Source organism: Lepidochelys kempii, chromosome 1 (assembly GCF_965140265.1).
Source record: "Lepidochelys kempii isolate rLepKem1 chromosome 1, rLepKem1.hap2, whole genome shotgun sequence".
Classification (NCBI taxonomy): Eukaryota; Metazoa; Chordata; order Testudines; family Cheloniidae; genus Lepidochelys; species Lepidochelys kempii.
The window spans coordinates 216,716,888-216,742,101 of NC_133256.1; the positions used below are offsets into that span (position 1 = coordinate 216,716,888).

Sequence of the window (25,214 nt, forward strand, 5' to 3'; positions counted from 1 at the left end):
CTGCTACCTCAAAGCCTCACCCTCTGCAGGGTGCTTCCGCCCTTCTCATAACACCTGCCTCTGAGGGCAGGGACAGATTAAAGCATAGGCATTACAGGCCTGTGTCTAGCGTCCCAGCTCTTCGAGTCAGAATTTCAGCTGTTTTGTTTCTAGTCCTGTTGGTTGTGAACCAAAACCTTGAAAATGTGACCTAAGTGTTATCAATGCAGTGACGCCTGCCTGATTCAGGAGAGCCTGAACCGATACTCAGAGAGGTTTGAGCTGCTCCAGGCATCTCAATTGGGTGTTAAGTCTGAAACCAGCTATGGGTGGGGGCCCTACTCACTCATTCTACCCCAGTAGAGGATGCTATAATGGGGAGCCCTCTCTGCTGCCTCCCCATCACAGCTCTGCTGGGGTATTGTCAACAACGATCCCCACACAGTACCTTCTCTTTGTGTGGGTGGGATTGAGCCCTCTCGCCTCACAGGATGGACTGCAGAAGCCCACCTGAAAACAGGGAGTGGTGGCAGTCCAGAACATGGCTCTCATTTGGGTAGCTCCTGCCACTAATACCCCAAGCAGCATGGGGCCTTGAGGGCCTCACTGAAGGGTATGCCTACTATGGCCTAGAATTGCCTAAATCTAGCCCTGCCTGGGACTCTGCCCCCTCACACCTCTACTCCCCCCAAAAATGCTGTTAATTTCCTGTGATATCCCCAGTCTCCAGAAGATGGAAAGGAGGGCATTTAGCCCCTGTACAATCCAGTTTCACATTCAGTCTCACTGAACTACTTTTCTTGTCTGATGTAAGGATCCCTATACCACACAGTAAATCTGCATCGTATCTACCTTGTTCCAACCCATACAATGATGCCGGCACCCTAGGTCCTGGCTGATGTGTGAGGCAATGGGGTTGTGTGTGACCCTGTCAATCCCTGGCGGGGAATTTCTCTCTGGATATTTTCCCCTTAAAAGGATTCTTCGGTGGTCAGCTCACTCAGCCACCACCTGGGGCCTCCTGGGAGAGAAAGCAGGTCCCGGTTTTCTGGGCAACATGGGATTTATTTGTGTGTGGTATCATCACTTTGTGTGTGGTATCACCATCAGCCAGCAGGTGGGATTGGCCTCAAGGCTGGCCCTATGTTCTCATGACTCTGCCATCACCTGCCCTATGACATCACAAAAGGCTCTGACCGTCTCAAGGTTCCACAACACAGGAGACTGGGGAGGATGTTCATCCTTTATTCCTCTCTCCCAGGTAACACCATGTAATGCTTCCCTGGTTTTGTTCATCCCAAAGACTGTGCACTCTACCAGCACTGACCTGCAACCAGCTCTGGTGGAAGGCAGCAAGCAGCCAGAGCTCACCATGCTGCACAACAGGGAATGAAGGATAGTCTAGCTGTAAAAGGCATCCCCACTGCTAATCCCTGCTCTTACAACATATTATGAGAGACACTTAATATTCAAGGGTATGAGCTCAGTTTTTAAGGTTGCATCTGAGAAACTTGCACGCAGCATGGAACGCAAATGATCCATCTCAGAAGAGGGCCAAGACAACTCTGCTGGGATTTCAACTGGGCTTTCTGCCCAGTGAATGCTCCTTAGCTGATTCTTGGACCCCTAAACCATCTCCTCGCTAAGTACATGCCCGCAGCCGCAAAAACAAACATCAGCTGGAAAACCACAGCACTCCAAAACATAAGTTTTTAGAAGGCCCAGTCTGGAGAGAAATTGGTGTTACCTTGGGCCTGTTGAGGTAGGAAAGGATTTACCTGGTTCTCAGCTGCTCCAGGCGGTTCTTGTTGTGCAGTCTATCTGCTGCAGGTGTGAGGGTGTTGCATCATCTCACATCTGCTCTTCACATTCAGCAGAGGGACTGGTGGGGCAAGCGTGGCATTCTACACCAACTCACGTATGTCAGAAATGCCATAGCTGCCCCAGGAATAAGGATAAATAGTGACTTCTCCATTCAATGGGGTTTCCTCCTTGCCACCCTAAAGCCCATCCCTTGCTCCCTCTGTACACCTTACAAGTGAGTGAGACTCAGGGCATGTCGACACCACAGCCCTAAGCCGACCTACGTTAGGCCATCACTGCAGTGATGCATGTCAACACTACCCTCCTTCTTTCAGTGGTGTGTGTCCTCACCAGGAGTGCTTCCACTGACTGAAGAGGGGCAGGGTGGGGGGCTGCCAGCCAGTGCTCTTAGCTCCACGCAGCTCCCCACCAGGAGCCCAGCTGCCCCCTGTGCTTCTTGCCTCTCCGCTCCCAGCTGAGAGCAGGGGCCAGCCACCCAGGCTTCTCAGCTCCCTAAGCTTGGAGCCTCTGGGCAGCAGCCCGACTTGGAGTGTGGGGAGCCGGGGGGCAGCTGGGTTCTAGCTACCCGGCTTTCATGGAGCCATGAAATTGACAAGACAGCCAACAGCTGATGTAAGGGACGTAGTGTCTACACAGATACTGGGTCACCCTAACTACACTGACATAAGTGCTATGCCTCTCGTGGAGGTGGAGTTATGATGTCGGTGTAGTAGGGCACTTACATCGGTGGGACAAGGCTGTAGTGTGTACACTGACATAATTAAGTCAACGTAAGCTGCCTTCCATTGACCTAATCAGTGGAAACTAGGCCTCAGACGGGAAGACTCTCTAGAAGATACCTGCAGAGGGACAGGACAGACCAGCGCAGGGAAACCCCCTTTTTAACATCTTCCTACAGACAAATGTAGAGAGGTGAATTTCTAGAGGACATACACACAGGGGCTGAGAGAAGCATTACCATTGGCCAGTCAGCATCACAGTGAAGTAGAAAGCCCAGCACTGAAATAGCAGGGGGGCTCCAGGGCAGGACTGAGGGGCATTGGCTGAAGACCAGGACTGGGATAGCAGGGGGGCTGCAGGGCAGAATCGAGGGGCATTGGCAGAGCTGGGTCTGTTCCAAGGACTGGTGCTATTACTGGTTTGGAATGAGGGGAGGTAACAAACCCAGAAGCAGATATGTAATATTTACATCCACAGTTTTTATTTTAGAAACATGTAACACAATCACAAATTAATAATAAGTATATAAAACCCATCGGCAATACTCATACTGCAGACATAGAGAAAGAGAGAGAGAAAGAGACAGACTAAGATAGAGTGAGAGTCCAAGGCATCATACAAACACCCTGATGTGCTGTTTGCAATGCTCTAGTGCCCAGCTGGAGGGGAATTTCCTTTCCTTACATACAGACATACAACCGGAAAGCTGTACCTTCCACAAATATTAAGGGATCAGAGTTATAAGGAGAATCAAAGGAATGAAATCTGTATAATTTAGACAAATGATGAAAGAGGGGAGTATAACCGTCTACAAACTCTGAAAGATGTAAATAGCAAGGAGGAAGAGGGAGTCCGAGGAAGGTGGGTGTGGGTGGAAGACCGAGGAGTAAGTTGATGAAATTGAGCGAGGAGGGAAATGTTCTTGTTAAATCACAGGAAATATTTCCCAGCAGCAAAATTTACCGGACTTTACAATTATTGTCCACAAGGGAAGGGGTGAAGGCTCCATCACTTGAGTCATTTAAAACTCAGACTAGAGCAAACCCTGGAGAATACACGGTAAGGAACCCCGGGCACGGTTCTTGGGGGGCAATAACCAAGATGTGCCCTCAGATGATTTGGGGAGTATTGTTGTATTTTTGTTTTCTTTAGCCAGCTATGTGATGATGAGGTCAGGCATACTAACTTCCCTGCTGCGTGTTGTATGAAGTCCAGCCATGTAATTCTAGCTTTGGTGTAAATGGACCCAGGGTCTTAATTCAGATCCAGAGTTTGTTTCAATCCAAAAATGCAGAGGTGCTCAGTGCTGGAGTCTGAGTTTGGACTTCCTACACAGATGTTGATGGAGTGTCAATGGGCCTAACCACACTGGACTTTCCTTCTTTCTCCCTACTGAGTATTCCAGTCAGTGAAACAGAGCTCTCAACCCTCCGATTCAAATGTACTATATGCACTAAGCCTTGCCCTGCTAAGCTAAAGGAACTTTTCAGTCCTCTGGCAACTAAGAGACAAGAGGAGGGACCATTATTAACTGAATGTGTCTGACATATCCCATCTAGTAGAGGGCAGTAGTGTACACACACAGAGACACACACACAGACACACAATACATTACAGTATTCCCTGGAGCCTCCAGAATGGACAGCCCAGCCCCTGTAGCAAAAATTTACCCTATAGCCATGGACTAAACATCTTTCTGTCTGGCTATCAGGTTTCAGGAGCTTTGGTCTCTATTCCTTCATTTCTACCTTTACAGAGTCCTTTGTGTCTTGGATAACTAGTCCTGTATCCAGAAGGTTCATGCTACGTGCCTTTGTCTAAAGTTTAACTATAGGAACAATTGATAAGAATATACAGTTTTGGAATTTTTTTTTTATACACACATCTCTTTAAATTACAATCTGTCTCTTTCAGACTTCCTTTACTGTTAGAAAAGAGGAACAGAGAAGCCAAATTTCAAGAAAAGAGGGTTGGATGAGTCAGCGTCTGGCCTGAAATAATCACCCAGCCTCCACAAGAACTAATAGTGACTGAAAATAGTGTCAAATAACAATGCCCTTTTGCTGTAATACTGCAATTTTCAAGTAATCCACGTGACCATTATTTAACATAGCCACCAAAAAGTCCTGAAGAATATAAGAACGTTGGTGGACACAAGAATGTACACAAATACTATCACATGCTTATTCTCTCTAGTACTCAATTTTTTAAAATTTGTGGCTGGAGGACAGATATGTCCTTTAATGGAGCCATGCATAATCAGCTCCATTTCATGTACAACCAGAGTGTAATTTTTCTCTTTAGTACCATATTTCTGCTTTACAGTTTTATTGCACCTCAAACCTACAGTATCATCTCTTAAAAATAACTATTTATCATAAACATCTTCTGCTTCATTATCTGTACATATTTTTACATATAAAAAAAATAAATATTTACAACTAAACTGACACACAAATAAATAAACCAATGTAAAACTGAGCTTTCAGACTAGCTGTACAAAAAAGAAAAGGGAAAAAGAACCCTCTCTGGTAACTTGGTCCGCTTCTCCTGAGGCACCCACCAGACAGCAAATATGACATAATGGCTTTTTGCATTTGGGTAATTACATTAAATTCCAGCATAATACTGCATACTCACGGTGGAGCAGAATTAAAAGTGGGAAGAGATGGCACTGTGGAGTTGTTTGGTTGCTTTAGCTCACTATACAAAAATAATAGTAAGTTTAAAAAACATAAGAGGTTGCTATGCACAAAAATACCTTAATACCTAGGAGCAGTTAAAGGTGAGAGCAAAAATATTGCCCATATGTTCTCCTCCTCAAGTGCATAACAGGTGGAGATGAGGTTATTTTTGCTCCTGATGCCCTCCTGTGTTGAAAGCAGATGAGACCTTCCCACTTCAGACCATCTTAACCCTGGCAGGGCTTGGCGGAAATGTGGAAGGGAGCGGTGCGAGGGGAAGAATAAAATAGCAGCAATTTTTAAATTGTCCTAGATTTTCTCCTGACGTATATCTCTGCCCAATCCTTGAAAGACTCTCTGCTTATTTCTTTAACAATGAAAAAGGGTCAAGAAGGGGTACGTTAAATATTTGAGGTAACATCATTAGCAGACTCTATGCCCTTCAGTTCCACCATGGGGCTTTTCTCCACTGCTGCAACGGTGCCACTTCCTTCCACTTGTCCTTCAAAGCCCCTGGAAATGTCTTCAAAAGTCCTGCCCCTGGTCTCAGGGACTTTGAAGAAGGTGAAGACAAAGAAGATGACCAGGAAAACAATGAAGATGATGAAGACATAGGGACCACACAATTTCTACAGGGGGGAAAGAAGGGAAAGGTTATAATTTGAAAAGTGCATAGGCCTAAAATCAAGGTACAGTCATTATCTCCTAAACTCATCCGATGCATCCGATGAAGTGAGCTGTAGCTCACGAAAGCTTATGCTCAAATAAATTGGTTAGTCTCTAAGGTGCCACAAGTACTCCTTTTCTTTTTGCGAATACAGACTAACACGGCTGTTACTCTGAAACCTCCTAAACTCAGAATCACAACACCCTCCCCAAAATATGGACTTATTTACTTTTAACGTAGTATTTTTAAAGGAACACCCCAGGCCATTTAAGGGATTTTTAAAGCTTGATTCTGAACTTTGAATGCTATCATGACTCACAAATATTGTGGCTCTCAAAGGGGGCTATGTTGATTGGCTATGTTGACTAAGTGTCCAGCTATTTGTGGATTATAAACATTAAGTGAAAGCAAAGGAATGGGGATGTTGTTTAAACTACAACACTCTCTTAACAGTAGCTAACAATCAGATCAACACAGTACTTTCCAAATTGTGTCCTTACCTCTGCATAGGGGAAGAGCATTCCCACCAAGAAATTGGAGGTCCAGTTGGAGCAACCAGCCACTGCCACAGCTGCAGGACGGGGACCTTGACTGAAGAGTTCAGCCACAATGAACCAGGGAATAGGACCGGGGCCAATTTCAAAAAAGGCCACAAAGCCAAAGATGGCAACAATGCTGATATAGCTAATCCAGCTCAAGACATCCTGCAAGGGAGAGAAACATGAATAGCTGTAATTTGACAAGCAAACATGGGATAACGGAACACGTGCTCCAACATCTCTATGTCCTTAATCATGGTATATAGTTCCTGCTGTATGGGAATGTATATTCCCCCTAATCCCAGCTGTACCCCCACTATAGATTCTCCTTTCTTTATACTCAAGAGTCCCCTGTCTCCATACTCATCCCAATCCCTCCAAAGATGCCCTTTCCTTTACCTTTGGGTCCTTTACCTCAGTTTCCCTCTGTGTCCCTAATGACATCTCAACTCTACAAGAATAGGCAGTTTGCTGTCAACTCACCTTAAGTGTCAAAGCTATGGTCATGAGAACGGCACAGAGAGCCATGCCACCCAAGCCGACCAAATGAAGGGTCCTGCGCCCTGCACGCTCCACCAGGAACAGCTGCAAAAGTGGCAGGAGAGAAAAACATTAGATTAGAAAGCAACAGCCAAAGGGGCTGGCTCCACATCCTGACAAGCTCTGCACCCCCATCCCCAAGGGGTTTATCTGCCATTTACCTCCACCTCTCCAGTGCTCATGTGGTCAGTGGCAGCTTAAATGGATGGGGATATAGGATGCTATGTCTCTCCCTACCCCTTCACCCAGCGTTTTTCTATCTCTTTCCCCACTCTTTCCTCCCCCTCTTCTTCCTCTGACTTTTACCCTTGTCCACATCTCTTCTACACCATTCTATCTCACCCTTCTCTCCCTCTTTCTTTCTTCTAGTATGCTCACATTCCCTCCTTCTGCCATGCTCTCCTCTCCTGCTCTTTCACACTTCCCTTTGTGCCTCCCCTCTCCCTTCTGCAAATCTCAGCCACAGTTTGGCTGAAGAGAAAAAAACTGGCTCCAGGATAACTATTGTCCCCAAAATCTCCCTCCATGCAGATCCACACCAGCCATCATCTCACCAACCGCTCTCCGCAGCGCTACTTACCGATACGACAGTGAAGACCGTGTTAACCACACCAGCACCAATGGTTGCATAGACAGGCTGCTTGACACCAGCTTTTTCGAAAATCCCCGTGGAGTAATAGAACACCTGGGAGTAGAAGAAGCAATTGGATATGGTTACTAGTTCCTGCACCTGAAGGGATGCCCCTTATTTTCATGCCTGTCTCTCCATGTGTCCAATAAGAGCTCAGTCAAAAAAGTATATACTTCAATCCATGATCATGCAAGGACCATTCATTGTCATACACAGGTATAACAATTTTCCATGAAAAAAAAAACCCACTATAGGGAAGTGCCCCTTTAAAATAATCTTTGTTCCCTCTTGTTCATATAGTTATCCATGAAATGGAAGTGGTCATCCTAGTTCCTAGCTACACATCTCCTTTGATGTGCTGAGCAGCCCCTTTCTAGAGCTGGGCTATAAAACACAATCGGATCCTGATGAGTTCCTGAGGTCACGGAAGGTTTTATGGATCTCCCTTGACTCCAAGTGACCTGCTTCCAGGGGTGAGCTATACCTGATGAGCTCATAACGTAGCTGAATATTTCAGGGAGCTCTTTTTGGCAGGGAGTATCACAAAAATTGATCTCAACTGAAGACAGGAAGTGAAGCCCAGGAGCCCAGATTCTCTTGCTATTGTGACTGGCTGACTCTCACTGAAGTCAATGGGAGACACTCATACACAGCAGCAAGAGAATTGAGCCCAAGAAGTGAAACAGGAAGCTGACTTACAGCATTGATGCCCGAGAGCTGCTGGGAGAGCTGGAGTACGATGGCAATGATGATGGCCTGGCGGTAATTCGGCGAGCGGAAGAGCTCCGGCACTGTTGCTTTCCTCTCCTGGGACATCTTGGTGCTCTCCTCTTTCATCTCTTGGATGTCTTGGGCCACATCCTGTGTACCACGGAGCTTCTGGAGAACTACAGGGAGGAACCACACATAGAATACATGAGATGTCATCAATTTACATGCCCCAGCCAACAAGAGGCTTGAGTTCCACTCTCAGCCCTAGTCTCCAACTCTCCAAGGGGGGATCAAATGCTGTGGACCCCCTAGAAGTTAATATTCTGCCTGGCTATGTGGGACAGATTAAGGCTCTATTCCTGGTCCTGGCCTCCTATTTAACCTGGAGCTAAATGTGTTAGGAGCACAGTAGATGTTAGGCCTAGTGATCTGTGCCTCTGAGCCGGAAACCTACATTTGATTCCTGCTCCTGTTCACACACTCACCTTGGGGCTACTTAGGAGCACAGCAGAGGCTGAGTCCAGTGATACCATGAGGAAGACCTCTTTTCCTAGTCTCAATCACTTTATTTTCCAAAGATTGGGAGGGGCTAAACCTGTTGTCCTAGGCCCTATCATTCTATACTATGGCCATGTAAATTCTGGACTTCTTACTCTCACCAAGAATGTGCTGGGAGCACCCTGATGGGCAAGCCTGATAGGCAAGCCTGATGCCTCATAGGGACCAGGTAAGAAGGTAGGACAAGAAGTAATGGGCTTATTCTGCAGCAAGGGAGATACAGGTTAAATATTAGGAAAATCTTTCTAACTAAAAGGGTAGTTAAGCCCTGGAATATGCTTCCGGGGAGGTTGTAGAATCCCCATCACTGGAGATTTTTAAGAACAGGTTGGGCTAACACCTGTCAGGGATGGTCTAGGTATATTTGGTCCTGCCGCAGCTCAGAGGGGTGGACTTGACAACGTCTCTAGGTTCCTTCCTCTCTTACATTTCTATGATTCTATGATTTTGCATTGCCATGCAGCAGACCCCAGATCAGTTACAGTTCTCTCACACATCCTGGAGCTCGTGCAGGCTGGGGGTACTGCGGAGGCAGGTCTGGTGACCTCTGGGGATCAGCTGTCTACACTATCGTGCAGGAGATCCAGGTTCTCATATCACTCCTCATCATCCATTCCCCTAAGTTCAGTTCAGGCTAGGAGGACTGTGGTGACTGGGCTGACCAGTAGCTGTCCTGTGGTGCCATTTAGAAGTGTCCACGCACCTGCTTGCGCTTTGTCTTCCTCCATCTTGTTGATCAGCAGGAAACGGGGACTCTCAGGGCAGAAGGGCAGAGCAGCACACTGCAGGATGGCTGGGATAATAGTGAACCCCAAAAGCAGTGGCCAGAGACTCTCACTCCCCATGATCTCCTTCAAGCCGAAAATCTAATCCAGCGAACAAGAAGAGAAAGAAATATTACGAGATATTCCCCTGTGTTGAAAATTAAGTCTTTACCCTTTCTCCTCCTCAAGAATTACACAGTAGTGTGGTCAGTTAGCTATTCAACCTACCCATTCCTCCCCATGGTGACTATAGAATGGTCCATGAGGTCTCATTCCCCTCTAATGATACCCGTGAAGCAGCCTGTTAGCCCCATAAAACCTTCAGTGCCCTCCCCAACAGCCATTGAGAAAGTCAGGATCAGGCCTACCTGTGCCACCAAGATGCCCACAACGATGCCCAGCTGGTTGAGGGTGCCAAAGGCACCACGCAGGGCGGTGGGTGAGATCTCGCTAATGTACATGGGAACAAAGCCAGTGCTGAGGCCACAAAAGAGGCCAATGATAAAGCGGCCAAGGATCAGCATTTCTATTGCTTTTGCCGTCTTGGAAAAGCCCATCAGGGTGCCACCCACGAAGGCCAGGATGTTCACCAGTAGCATGGAGTTCCGCCTGCCAAGGAGAGAGACATTAGCATAGGCCAGGGGTTATTGATTTGCAACGATAGGGAGAAAATTGCAGAAGTTATATGCCCAGCCAGATCCCCCTTCCCCGGGCCACGCTTCCCCACTCAGCCACTCCCTTTGTCTGCTTCTTTTCTTCTCTCTCTACCACTGTCTTGCCCTTCCAGGAATCGGTCCCTTCTCCCCAACCTACCCTCCTTCTCTGGTCCATTGGTCCAATTTTTTGGAGAGAAATAATTTCTCCTAATCCTTCCAATATCCCATAATTCAGAGACAAATTCCATGGTGGCTTAGACCCCCTTCCTAACGTACCTTCCAAATCGGTTGACAAAAAGTCCAACAGAGAAGGAGCCGATCATCCCTCCCACGGAGAAGATGGCGACGGAGAGGGACCACAGCGAGGTCAGAAGCTCGGAGGAGGTTGGGGTCCCTCTCCGCAACTCTAATGTTTGATTGAAGAATGCTTGAATAATCTGCATGGGAGAAAACACACCCCAGAAATGGGAGGAGAGAGGGGTTACAATAAAATATAATGTACTGTGGGAGAGGCGGAGCTCTGTATGATATCAGGGCGTTCTTTTGTCACAAAGTCAGGGTGGTGGGGAGAGATCTCAGACATTTGGAAGTAGAGAAGCTAAAGTGGGTCAGGACAGCTGAAGAGGAACCCAAAGTTTCAGAAGGAGAGACGCTCAGAGAAGAGCAGTAGGACATGATTAAGAGGATGGAGAGACTGATTTACTTAGTATGATGAGATTGGGCAAGAGATGATTAAGGAGATAAGGCTAACTCTCTGTAAGTAGCGGAAGGATGTAGACAGCAAGGAGGGTGTCTTTGGTGACAGTAGGTCTGAGTGAGGAGAAATAGCAGCAATGGGACTAAAATGAGCAAAGGGAAATGTTCTCTCACAAATGAGAACATTTCTGGTATCAGGATACATTCCCCAGCGGCGAGGGGTATGTGAGACTGTGAAATAGCTTCCCCAAGAGACTGAATAAAATCCTGAAGCACTCCAGGGAACTATCCTGCATTGTCTTCTAGGATGGATGAGATGATAGGCAAAAGAACTTTTCCTATTGCTAAGTTTTCGGATAGATATCCTGTCTGATTACAAAGTGTTGCAGGGCCCGAGTTTCACATTATGTGCCCCCAGCAGGTGGCAGCAAGGCGCTAGTTTGACTGCACACCCCCATCTCTGGTTATGACATCTGTATTCCGGGAGACAGGGTGGATGTGGCAGATGTGACTCACTTTTTTGCATGAGGTTTAGCTCATCTGGTTTACAAGAAAAAAAAACCGCCTACATTTTTCATTTCTTTTTTTTTTTCTTGGTGGTGTAATTTGCAAATTACTTGGTTGGAATTTCCCCAGACAGTCACATCCCCCACCAAGCCCCCACTTTGAGCTTAATATGAAACTAGATTAGATAGATAGATAGATAGATAGATAGATAGATAGATAGATAGATAGATAGATAGATAGATAGATAGATAGATAGGAGAAAAGCCTGAGAGAGGAAGCCCAAAATCAACAGGGAAACCATAATCCCATGCAGCCCTCTCTCAGCTCTTTGCTGTCCCCTCCAACCCCTGAAAGGGCTTTTCTGTGACTCAGAACAGCCCCCACTCCTGTCAGTATGCTTCATCCCAGTCTATAAGGGAGGGTGAGAAGGTTTCTGTGGTTTGAACGATAACAGACTGGCAGCAGGGACACATCGTTTTGGTGAGGATATTCCCCAAAGTAAATTATTTTAAAGGGGTGGAATCTGGATAGAAAACTAGATTGGCAGGAGGGTTATAGAGTCTCCCCAAACTCTCCATATGCCCAGTCCCTCCCCTTTCCTGATTCTAATGTCTCCTCTATGCCAATGTTCCAGTTTGGTTTTCCCCTCCTTTCCCCTTTACTGCACAATGGAGGCAGAAACTCCACTCCAACCTCCCTCTGCATCCCCAAAATGAAGGAAGCAACTTCATTCCCATATTCCTGTGTATTTTGGAAGATAGGGATACCCCTCTTTCGTGCTTTCGCTCTACCTACATCCAAAACATGCAGGGACAAGGCTTCCAACTGCCCCAAACAAGATGGCGTCCCTTCATAATTCTCCCTCTGGATGTCCAGATGAGACAGAGATGCCATCCACACTCCCACTGTACCTCATAAATGGGAGGACCCCATCACTCCCTACCTGCCTGAAATGGCAAACTGACCCCTCTCCTTTTATCCCTCCTGTACATGAAGTGGGACAATGACCCTCTTTACTCCATCTCTCCTCACCAAAACGTAAAGGTGACCCTCTTCCTCCTCTTCCCCTGCACTAAAAGGGATGGTCCTCTCTCTTCCTTTGCCCTTCAAATAGGAGAGACAAACCATTCACCCACTAGCTCCTCAATGACCTTCCCTCTCTCCCTGCCTCTAAGATGATCCTCAGCACCATCTTTTGAGGCAGAATGAGCTCTATGGAAGAGATGAGACCACCCGGCTATGTCAAAACCCAGAGGGCTCTTTCTCTCTCACCTTCTCAGGTGCATTGATGACACCCGTGTTGTACCCAAACTGGAGCGATCCGATGGCAGCAGTGGAAACGGCACAGAGAAGGGGACAAGTAATTTTCTGAAGAGAGAGAGGGAAAAATCAGTCATTTAATTAATTTTTTCACTTTTTCCACACAAATTGTTTTTCTGTTTAACACAACAATCTCAGCTAAGAGCTCCTCAGAAGCCAGGTCTAGTGCTCCCTATGGGTCGCTTGGGAGAGTAGGGTTCCATCCCCAGTCTCAATCTTTCATTATCCTGGGCCAACATGGGCCAGGAATATTGAATATAATGCTAATCATGGGAGCACATGTATACTCAGCCCTGTCATGTGACAGGGCACCCATGTGTGTTACATCCTGATTGCATGGGGTCAGAAATAAAATAAAATTGGTTAGGAACCTGCCAATGTAACAGCAAACTATCCACACAAAGGTCATATGGCACAGACATTTCAAGAACCAGACCTACTGAAGGAACAGAAAACACCTCAACAAATCCAAGCAGGACACTCGTGCTGCATGTTTTGAGGATACCCAGAATGCCACTGAGAATGGTCCTGTGCTGGCCGATAGAACACATGCTCACCCAGTCAGTGACAATGGAAAACAGGTGCAGCAAACGTGAAGTGGTGGAGCCACATCAGCAACTCAACAAGCCATTGCAGGAGGAACTGTTCTGAGAACAAGAAGTTCAGAGACCCACTGAGGTTCACTGACAGTTATTGACAGATATTGAATTAGAGGCAGGATGGTTATCTCACCTGTCAGAGGTTCCAGTTATACACCCTGCTCCCCAGTTACACACCCTCTATTTGCATTTCTTAATTGGCTGTACTAGCTAGTGGCTGTTATTTTTTGGTTTATATGCTTCATTTAGAAGTAGATTCTGACCCCTGGCATGTTTTGTAAACATCTCCCATGCAATGTGACTGGGGCCACTAAATAAATATAAGTCTCAGTACTCCTAGGATTAATACCTTTATTACAGTGGAAGCCAGATCTAGTGCCCTGAGGGATTAGCTCTCTGCACTGCCATGCAGGAGACCTGGATTTCTTTCCCCATACTGGGATTTTACTCCCTGAACCAAAGGCTGATGGTATTAAAACTCTTCATGGCAGGGTAGAAGGCAGTACTCCCAACTCTTGTGATTTTTTTTTGCAAGGCTCTCAATATTTCATGTATTTCTTAAAGCCCCAGCTCCTGGAGTCAAGTGATTATATCAGACTCTCAGTTTTCATTAAAGTAAAAAGTATGTTTCTAGCCCTGGCTGCCAACCAAAGCTGGAAAATATGATCCATGTGAATTCTAAGGCTCAGAAACCAAAAACCAAATAAAAAGTGTGCAACATTTTTCATAGTTTTAAAATCTCACAATTTTGGGATGCTGACTGATAATTTTTGAATGCTTTGAGTTGGCAACACTTCAGAAGTTCCATCCTTAATACCCTATCCTGGTTTCTCATTCACTAGGGACTGGGAACTCTTCCAAAGGTGTTAACAATGTGTATTCCCAGCCCTAGCTTTCACTCTCTAAGGCCAGTGAGGACTGGGAATAATGTGGAGACCAGTGTAGTACTTCCATTCCCAATTTCTGATACTCTCGCCTGGGGCCAGCAGAGACTGGGAGTGCTACAAGGTCAGACCTGATTCCCTCTGCGCTGTCATGTAGAAGACTCAGATTTAGCTTTGCTCTCTCATTCCCTTGGGGTCAATGAGCTCTGAAAAGGCCTAGATTAGTGCCACCTAGAAGCTTGTTGGATGCAGAGGCTAGCACCCAAATATCTCACAGATATTGATGGATTTATCCTCACAACACTGCTATGAGGTAGGAATTATTATTCCCTCCATGTTGAAGATGAGGAACTGAGGTACAGAGAGAATAAGTGCCCCGGGTCACAGTGCATCTGGGAACAAAACTCAGATCTTCCGTTTTTCAGTTCAGTGCCTTAAGCAAAAGAGCATCCTGCATTGCCATGGCTTACTCAATGTCCAGGCCAAGTCTCCAGCTCCACAGGACCCATCTGGGCATGATATAACATAGGCATACTTTGCTTACATAGTATACACACACATACTATAGATGGTATAGTTCATATATATTCCACACCACGTTTCATGCCTCCTGCCTTTTCTAATCTATTTCTTTGTATTACACAGCCAGTCTCACACTCAAGTATACATGACATGGTCTCACCCCTTCCAACCCTGCAGTGAAAGGACTATGATCTAATGTATATTCTCTCCAGCCAGCAGCATATCCATGGAGCTCAGAAATACCAGGGTGGGATCTACACAAACCACAGTGACAGAGTTGAGGCTTAGACGCTGGCGGGGAATTCAAAACACCACCCATACCCCTCCCTCTCACAATGGGTGACAATGGTATCTGACTGCATGTATATTATCGGGGGAGACATTTCCCACCAGTTTTCTCTCTTTTCATTGGCTGGAAACCCAGAATAGTAGCACTCATTGACCTCAACTGGGGCAGCTTCTTTACTCTCCTCTAAATGACCTTGACTGGGATGCTTGTTCAGAGTTCCCTCCCTCATGCCCTCACACTTTCCTCTTGTCCCAGAAAAAGGGAAAGAAAGGCTTGGTTTTATAAACTGATGGCTACTTGAATACCCCTATGAGAGCAGTAACCCCCAGGTATCCTTCAATGAGCACCAGCATCAGTCAGTTATTTGATGCCACTCTCCCTCCCTCACTGTCTCTTCCCCAGCTACCATTGCCTGCTTTTTATCCTTGATGCTCTCAAACACACACAATTAATTAGTTCACAGATTAATGCACACAACACACATGGACGCCCATCAACAATGCTGCCCACAAAGGCTCTCTAGCTCAGTGTCATGAGAGGGAGTGAACCTGCCATGTTCTCTCGGTTGAAATCGGAAGGTTACTCATTATTTCTTTAAAAATAGCCTTCAAAAACCTTTAAGAGAAATTGTCCTTTTCTCATCACGAACACATTGTCATCTTGGTCAACCTAAAGACAAATGGCTCTCATTCGGCCAGCACAATAGATCTCATGCCAAATAAAACATGACAAGGAAAGCAATATTTTGAAAAACTACAACCACAAAAATGTACCCAAATGCCATGACTTGCAACAACCCTACATAACCATCTTCCCCTCCCCCTACCGTGCATCCCCTATGGCTGCCACTTTCTCAGAGTCATCCTTAAATAATCATAGTAAAGGCTCGCCCTCATGCACATTCAGTGTTTGATTATAGACCTTTCATCTGCTCAAAAGGCACACAAATAAAATAGTAAAAGAGATAGTAATAATAATCAAACACCATGATGTTATCTGTAAAGACACCTCCTGCGAAGGGATGCCCAACAATTCAAAACATCTTCAACAAGCCAGGCCGAGGGTTTCACAAGTCAGACAAATTGGGTAGCGCTAACCCAGAATGTATAAATGCTGGATGAACAGACGCAACCATGTTCAAACCAAGGCACGCACTGAACAACAAAACCACTCATAAGCCGGCTAAAAATATAAAGGCAAGGAGAAAAAGATCTGCTGTAGTTACCTTTTTGCTCTCCATGGTCCTTGGTAAATGTCAAGGAATGTCAAGACACTGCACACCCACTGCCCCCTTCTTAATGAAGTCGTTGACGATCTCTCAAATGTCGTGTATTTGCTTCCCACGTAATTGAATATCTGGAACCGTCTCTGTAATTTTTTGCTCTGTGCAATTTGCAATATCTCTCTGCTGAGGAGCTGCCTTAGAGCAATCTATTTATGGTTTCTGCTAGGAGGTGCGGATATTAGGGAGGGACTGAGCCAGACAAGACCCCGCCCAGCTCCCGTAATAAGCAAAAAAAAAAAAAACAAACTTGTGACCCTGCCTAATTTTGTGACTTCAATGTTTCATCACTGGAAATTTAGATAAGGCATTTTCCTTCTCTCCTTAAAAGGCATTTGTGTGTGGGAGTCTGAGCAGAGCCCTCTTTATGTTTCACAGATACTACAAACCCTGAAAACATCACTCAGGAGGGCAGCTAATGGGATTTCTCATCCGTTCCAGTTGTGATTGCTCATATTATTTAACTCCAGACAGCATTTTGGAAAGAACCTGATTATGGAGATGAGTATTTAGCAGGCTATTGTTGCCATGCAATTATATAGCAATAAAATAATAATGATTTGTGTTAAAGTCTCCAGATATAATTAATTTGTACTGTGTTCAGAGATGGCAGATAGATAGATAGATAGATAGATAGATAGATAGATAGATAGATAGATAGATAGATAGATAGATAGATAGATAAAATGAATATAAGAGAGAGATGCTCAGTAACTGTGGCCCTATGGCCCCTCCCCCATCGAGACATGTGGAAGGGAAACACAGACCCCAAAGCTACATGGAATTTGGAGAGTGGTCTTTTTGACACAACACCCCATTCTCCATCTGAAGCCAGAGACCCTGTGGGCAGAGGTTGAGGCCTGATTCTGCTGTATAAACTGGGGATCTGCAATAGGAATGCCATTGCCCTAGTGCTCATGGCTCTGCTGCTGCTCCATAGCAGTGAGCGAGTGCCTTGGGGAGCATCTCATGGCAGCCGGGCTTTGCAGGCAGAGGCCAGCTCCAGGGGGTGTCACCAGCTGGTGTTGGGCTCCTTAGGGGGACAGGCAAGAGTGTGTCAGGAGCGCAGCTCGGAGCTGTGCCACCCACCCTGCCAGCCAGCACCCTGGCTCCCCCAGCATGGAGAGTCAGGTGCCTGAGTGGCCCGGGTGGCTCCCACCAGCTTCCAATCCATTGGCTTCTGGCAGGAGGTGACAGCTTTCAAACTGTAAGGTGTGTCCTAAAACCTCTGTGCTTAATGTACGGTTGCCAAGCATCCAGTTTTTGACCAGAACACCCAGTCAAAAACGGACCCTGGCAGCTCCAGTCAGCACTGCTGATAGGATCATTTAAAGTCTGGTCGGTGGCACAGCAGAGTTCAGGCAGACTTCTTGCCTGCCCTGGCTCTGCACAGCTCCCAGAAGCGGCTGGCATATCCCTGTGACCCCTAGGTGCAGGAACGGTCAGGGAAGCTCTGTGCACTGCCCCCCGCCTCTGGCATCAGCTCTGCAGCTCCCATTGGCTGGGAACCATGGCCAATGGGAGCTGCAGGGGCAACACCTGTGGGCACGGACAGCGCACATTGCACAGAGCCACCTGGCCATGCCTCTGCCTAGGGGGCGGACATGGCAGCCACTTCTGGGAGCAGCGCAGAGCCAGGGCAGGCAGGAAGCCTGCCTTAGCCCGGCTGCACCACTGACCAGGAGTTGCCTCAGGTAAGAGCCGCCTCACCAGAGCCCAAACCCTCTGCCCCCAGTCGGAACCCCCTCCCGCACCCTAACTCCCTCCCAGACCCCGCATCTACACCCAACCCCTTGCCCCATCCCTGAGCCCCCTCCCACATCCGAAGCCCCTTGACCCCAGGCCCACCCCAGAGACCACATCCCCAGCCGGAGCCCTCACCTTCTCCTGCACTCCAACCTCCTGCCCCAGCCCAGTGAAAGTGGGTGAGGGTGGGGAAGAGTGAGCAACTGAGGGAGGAGGGCTGGAGTCAGTGGGGGCAGGGCCTCAGAGAAGAGGCAGAACAGGGGAGGGGCCTCGGGGAAGGGGTGGGGCAAAGGTGTTTGGTTTTGTGCAATTAGAAAGTTAGTAACCCTAGCATAATGGAAGACAGAAATCTGGGGGAGGGGGCGTGTGCCCCCAAACATTGCCTCTGGGGGAGCAAATATGCTTGCTCACCCGGGGCACTAAAATGGCTAGTTACAATTCTGGCCCTTCCAGCCATGCAGAGAGGCTTTCCCTCCATGCTCCTTGCAACCCCTCCATAAACCAAGCTATAACAAAATAGCTGCTATGCTCTCATTGGAAAGAGATGGAGACATAGGTTTTCAATCTCAGCCAGAATAAAATATGTTCAACATCTTTATTAATGATCTAGACAATGGGATAGATTGCACCCTCAGCAAGTTCATAGATGACACTAAGATGGGTGGAGAGGTAGATATGCTGGAGGGTAGGGATAGGGTCCAGAGTTATCTAGACAAATTACAGGTTTCAGAGTAACAGCCGTGTTAGTCTGTATTCGCAAAAAGAAAAGGAGTACTCGTGGCACCTTATAGACTAACCAATTTATTTGAGCATAAGCTTTCATGAGCTACAGCTCACTTCATTGGATGCATACTGTGGAAAGTGTAGAAGATCTTTTTATACACACAAAGCATGAAAAAATACCTCCCTCCACCCCACTCTCCTGCTGATATTAGCTTATCTAAAGTGATCACTCTCCTTACAATGTGTATGATAATCAAGTTGGGCCATTTCCAGCACAAATCCAGGTTTTCTCTGCCCCCCGCCCAAACCCACTCTCCTGTTGGTAATAGCTTATCGAAAGTGACCACTCTCCTTACAATGAGTATGATAATCAAGGTGGGCCATTTCCAGCACAAATCCAGGGTTTAACAAGAACGTCAGGGGGGTGGGGGGAGTCTGCTGACTTCTACATAGAGTGCTTCCGCAACATGCACGGGCTGAAATTGTGGAAAAGCAGCATCACTTGCCCCATAACCTCAGCCGTGCAGAACACAATGCCATCCACAGCCTCAGAAACAACTCTGACATCATAATCAAAAAGGCTGACAAAGGAGGTGCTGTTATCATCATGAATAGGTCGGAATATGAACAAGAGGCTGCTTGGCAGCTCTCCAACACCACTTTCTACAAGCCATTACCCTCTGATCCCACTGAGAGTTACCAAAAGAAACTACAGCATTTGCTCAAGAAACTCCCTGAAAAAGCACAAGAACAAATCCGCACAGACACACCCCTGGAACTCCGACCTGGGGTATTCTGTCTGCTACCCAAGATCCATAAACCTGGAAATCCTGGGCGCCACATCATCTCAGGCATTCGCACCCTGACAGCAGGACTGTCTGGCTATGTAGACTCCCTCCTCAGGCCCTATGCTACCAGAACTCCCAGCTATCTTCGAGACACCACTGACTTCCTGAGGAAACTACAATCCATCGGTGATCTTCCTGAAAACACCATCCTGGCCACTATGGATGTAGAAGCCCTCTACACCAACATTCCACACAAAGATGGACTACAAACCGTGAGGAACAGTATCCCCGATAACGTCACGGCAAACCTGGTGGCTGAACTTTGTGACTTTGTCCTCACCCATAACTATTTCGAATTTGGGGACAATGTATACCTTCAAATCAGCGGCACTCCTATGGGTACCCGCATGGCCCCACAGTATACCAACATTTTTATGGCTGACTTAGAACAACGCTTCCTCAGCTCTCGTCCCCTAACGCCCCTACTCTACTTGCGCTATATTGATGACATCTTCATCGTCTGGACCCATGGAAAAGAAGCCCTTGAGGAATTCCACCATGATTTCAACAATTTCCATCCCACCATCAACCTCAGCCTGGTCCAGTCCACACAAGAGATCCACTTCCTGGACACTACAGTGCTAATAAACAATGGTCACATAAACACCACCCTATACCGGAAACCTACTGACCGCTATTCCTACCTACATGCCTCCAGCTTTCACCCTGACCACACCACAGGATCCATTGTCTACAGCCAAGCTCTACGATACAAACGCATTTGCTCCAACCCCTCAGACAGAGACAAACACCTACAAGATCTCTATCAAGCATTCTTACAACTACAGTACCCACCCGCGGAAATGAAGAAACAGATTGATAGAGCCAGAAGAGTTCCCAGAAGTCACCTACTATAGGACAGGCCGTCACCTTCAGCCCCCAACTAAAACCCCTCCAATGCATTATTAAGGATCTACAACCTATCCTGAAGGATGACCCAACACTCTCACAGATCTTGGGAGACAGGCCAGTCCTTGCCTACAGACAGCCCCCCAACCTGAAGCAAATACTCACCAGCAACCACACACCACACAACAGAACCACTAACCCAGGAACCTATCCTTGCAACAAAACCCGTTGCCAACTGTGCCCACATATCTATTCAGGGGACACCATCACAGGGCCTAATAACATCAGCCACACTATCAGAGGCTCGTTCACCTGTACATCTACCAATGTGATATATGCCATCATGTGCCAGCAATGCCCCTCTGCCATGTACATTGGTCAAACTGGACAGTCTCTACGTAAAAGAATAAATGGACACAAATCAGATGTCAAGAATTATAACATTCATAAACCAGTCAGAGAACACTTCAATCTCTCTGGTCACGCGATTACAGACATGAAAGTTGAGATATTACAACAAAAAATCTTCAAATCCAGACTCCAGCGAGAGACTGCTCAATTGGAATTCATTTGCAAATTGGATACAATTAACTTAGGCTTGAATAGAGACTGGGAGTGGCTAAGTCATTATGCAAGGTAACCTATTTCCCCTTGTTTTTTCCTACCTCCCCACCGCCCCCCTCAGACATTCTTGTTAAACCCTGGATTTGTGCTGGAAATGGCCCACCTTGATTATCATACACATTGTAAGGAGAGTGATCTCTTTAGATAAGCTATTACCAGCAGGAGAGGGGGGAGGTATTTTTTCATGCTTTGTGTGTATAAAGACAGGTTTCAGAGTAACAGCCGTGTTAGTCTGTATTCGCAAAAAGAAAAGGAGTACTTGTGGCACCTTAGAGACTAACCAATTTATTTGAGCATGAGCTTTCGTGAGCTACAGCTCACTGCATCGGATGCATGCCGTGGAAACTGCAGCAGACTTTATTTATACACAGAGAATATGAAAAAATACCTCCTCCCACCCCACTGTCCTGCTGGTAATAGCTTATCTAAAGTGATCATCAGGTGGGCCATTTCCAGCACAAATCCAGGTTTTCTCACCCTCCACCCCCCCACACAAATTCACTCTCCTGCTGGTGATAGCCCATCCAAAGTGACAACTCTTTACACAATGTGCATGATAATAAAGTTGGGCCATTTCCTGCACAAATCCAGGTTCTCTCACCCCCTCACCCCCCTCCCAAAAACCACACACACAAACTCACTATCCTGCAGGTAATAGCTCATCCAAAGTGACCATTCTCCCTACAATGTGCATAATTAAGGTGGGCCATTTCCAGCACAAATCCAGGTTTTCTCACATCCCCCCCACCCCCATACACACACAAACTCACTCTCCTGCTGGTAATAGCTCATCCAAACTGACCACTCTCCAAGTTTAACTTGGATTTAAACTGACCGCTCTGGACAGCACTCTCAACTCAGATGCACTGGCCAGGTAGACAGGAAAAGAACCGCGAACTTTTGAATCTCATTTCCTGTTTGGCCAGCGTGGCAAGCTGCAGGTGACCATACAGAGCTCATCAGCACAGGTGACCATGATGGAGTCCCAGAATCGCAAAAGAGCTCCAGCATGGACCGAACGGGAGGTACGGGATCTGATCGCTGTTTGGGGAGAGGAATCCGTGCTATCAGAACTCCGTTCCAGTTTTCGAAATGCCAAAACCTTTGTGAAAATCTCCCAGGGCATGAAGGACAGAGGCCATAACAGGGACCCGAAGCAGTGCCGCGTGAAACTGAAGGAGCTGAGGCAAGCCTACCAGAAAACCAGAGAGGCGAACAGCCGCTCTGGGTCAGAGCCCCAAACAAGCCGCTTCTATGATGAGCTGCATGCCATTTTAGGGGGTTCAGCCACCACTACCCCAGCCGTGTTGTTTGACTCCTTCAATGGAGATGGAGGCAATACGGAAGCAGGTTTTGGGGACGAAGAAGATGAGGAGGAGGAGGAGGTTGTAGATAGCTCACAGCAAGCAAGCGGAGAAACCGGTTTTCCCGACAGCCAGGAACTGTTTCTCACCCTAGACCTGGAGCCAGTACCCCCCGAACCCACCCAAGGCTGCCTCCTGGACCCAGCAGGGGGAGAAGGGACCTCTGGTGAGTGTACCTTTTAAAATACTATACATGGTTTAAAAGCAAGCATGTGAAAGGATTACTTTGCCCTGGCATTTGCGGTTCTCCTAGATGTAGTCCTAAAGCCTTTGCAAAAGGTTTCTGGGGAGGGCAGCCTTATTGCGTCCTTCATGGTAGGACACTTTACCACTCCAGGCCAGTAACACGTACTTGGGAATCATTGTAGAACAAAGCATTGCAGTGTATGTTTGCTGGCATTCAAACAACATCCGTTCTTTATCTCTCTGTGTTATCCTCAGGAGAGTGAGATATAATTCATGGTCACCTGGTTGAAATAGAGTGCTTTTCTTCAGGGGACACTCAGAGGAGCCCATTCCTGCTGGGCTGTTTGCCTGTGGCTAAACAGAAATGTTCCCCGCTGTTAGCCACAGGGAGGGGGGAAGGTTGAGGGGGTAGTCACACTGTGGGAGGAGGCAAAATGCGACCTTGTAACGAAAGCACATGTGCTATGTATGTAATGTTAACAGCAAGGTTTACCCTGAAAGAGTGTAGCCACTGTTTTATAAAATGTGTCTTTTTAAATACCGCTGTCCCTTTTTTTTTCTCCACCAGCTGCATGTGTTTCAATGATCACAGGATCTTCTCCTTCCCAGAGGCTAGTGAAGCTTAGAAAGAAAAAAAAACGCACTCGCGATGAAATGTTCTCCGAGCTCATGCTGTCCTCCCACACTGACAGAGCACAGACGAATGCGTGGAGGCAAATAATGTCAGAGTGCAGGAAAGCACAAAATGACCGGGAGGAGAGGTGGCGGGCTGAAGAGAGTAAGTGGCGGGCTGAAGAGAGTAAGTGGCAGGCTGAAGAGAGGACTGAAGCTCAAATGTGGCGGCAGCGTGATGAGAGGAGGCAGGATTCAATGCTGAGGCTGCTGCAGGACCAAACCAGTATGCTCCAGTGTATGGTTGAGCTGCAGCAAAGGCAGCTGGAGCACAGACTGCCACTGCAGCCCCTCTGTAACCAACCGCCCTCCTCCCCAAGTTCCATAGCCTCCACACCCAGACGCCCAAGAACGCAGTGGGGGGGCCTCCGGCCAACCAGCCACTCCACCACAGAGGATTGCCCCAAAAAAAGAAGGCTGTCATTCAATAAATTTTAAAGTTGTAAACTTTTAAAGTGCTGTGCTTAAAGTTCTGTGTGGCATTTTCCTTCCCTCCTCCACCACCCCTCCTGCGCTACGTTGGTAGTCATCCCCCTATTTGTGTGATGACTGAATAAAGAATGCATGAATGTGAAGCAACAATGACTTTATTGCCTCTGCAAGCGGTGATTGAATGGAGGAGGGGCGGGTGGTTAGCTTACAGGGAAGTAGAGTGAACCAAGGGGCGGGGGGTTTCATCAAGGAGAAACAAACAGAACTTTCACACCGTAGCCTGGCCAGTCAAGAAACTGGTTTTCAAAGCTTCTCTGATGCGTACCGCGCCCTCCTGTGCTCTTCTAACCGCCCTGGTGTCTGGCTGCGCGTAACCAGCAGCCAGGCGATTTGCCTCAACCTCCCACCCCGCCATAAACGTCTCCCCCTTACTCTCACAGATATTGTGGAGCACACAGCAAGCAGTAATAACAGTGGGAATATTGGTTTTGCTGAGGTCTAAGCGAGTCAGTAAACTGCACCAGCGCGCCTTTAATCATCCAAATGCACATTCTACCAGCATTCTGCACTTGCTCAACCTGTAGTTGAACAGCTCCTGACTACTGTCCAGGCTGCCTGTGTACGGCTTCATGAGCCATGGCATTAAGGGGTAGGCTGGGTCCCCAAAGATACATATAGGCATTTCAACATCCGCAACAGTTATTTTCTGGTCTGGGAATAAAGTCCCTTCCTGCAGCTTTTGAAACAGACCAGAGTTCCTGAAGATGCGAGCATCATGCACCTTTCCCGGCCATCCCACGTTGATGTTGGTGAAACGTCCCTTGTGATCCAGAGCTTGCAGCACTATCGAAAAGTACCCCTTGCGGTTTATGTACTCGGCGGCTTGGTGCTCCGGTGCCAAGATAGGGATATGGGTTCCGTCTATAGCCCCACCAGAGTTAGGGAATCCCATTGCAGCAAAGTCATCCACTATGACCTGTACATTTCCCAGGGTCACTACCCTTGATATCAGCAGATCTTTGATTGCGTGGGCTACTTGCATCACAGCAGCCCCCACAGTAGATTTGCCCACTCCAAATTGATTCCCAACTGACCGGTAGCTGTCTGGCGTTGCAAGCTTCCACAGGGCTATCGCCACTCACTTCTCAACTGTGAGGGCTGCTCTCATCTTGGTATTCATGCGCCTCAGGGCAGGGGAAAGCAAGTCACAAAGTTCCATGAAAGTGCCCTTACGCATGCGAAAGTTTCGCAGCCACTGGGAATCGTCCCAGACCTGCAACACTATGCGGTCCCACCAGTCTGTGCTTGTTTCCCGAGCCCAGAATCGGCGTTCCACAGCATGAACCTGCCCCATTAGCACCATGATGCATGCATTGTCAGGGCCCATGCTTTCAGAGA

The 25,214-nt window shown here is 47.3% G+C and overlaps 2 protein-coding genes across 2 annotated transcripts; one reads left to right on the plus strand and one right to left on the minus strand.

The window, feature by feature from the left end:
- Positions 1 to 2,982: 2,982 nt before the first annotated feature.
- Positions 2,983 to 16,525, minus strand: SLC2A3 (solute carrier family 2 member 3). The gene is made up of 10 exons (XM_073313736.1): positions 16,316 to 16,525; positions 12,749 to 12,844; positions 10,550 to 10,710; positions 9,986 to 10,226; positions 9,557 to 9,719; positions 8,284 to 8,471; positions 7,534 to 7,638; positions 6,897 to 6,998; positions 6,375 to 6,578; positions 2,983 to 5,836 (listed from the first exon to the last, which is right to left on the minus strand). Exons 1-10 carry the CDS (start codon positions 16,328 to 16,330, stop codon positions 5,609 to 5,611), a joined length of 1,503 nt encoding a protein of 500 aa, XP_073169837.1. The 5' UTR covers positions 16,331 to 16,525; the 3' UTR covers positions 2,983 to 5,608.
- Positions 16,526 to 22,118: 5,593 nt separating this feature from the next.
- On the plus strand, positions 22,119 to 23,822 carry LOC140907566 (uncharacterized). The gene is made up of 2 exons (XM_073333837.1): positions 22,119 to 22,692; positions 23,281 to 23,822. Exons 1-2 carry the CDS (start codon positions 22,137 to 22,139, stop codon positions 23,820 to 23,822), a joined length of 1,098 nt encoding a protein of 365 aa, XP_073189938.1. The 5' UTR covers positions 22,119 to 22,136.
- Positions 23,823 to 25,214: the final 1,392 nt, after the last annotated feature.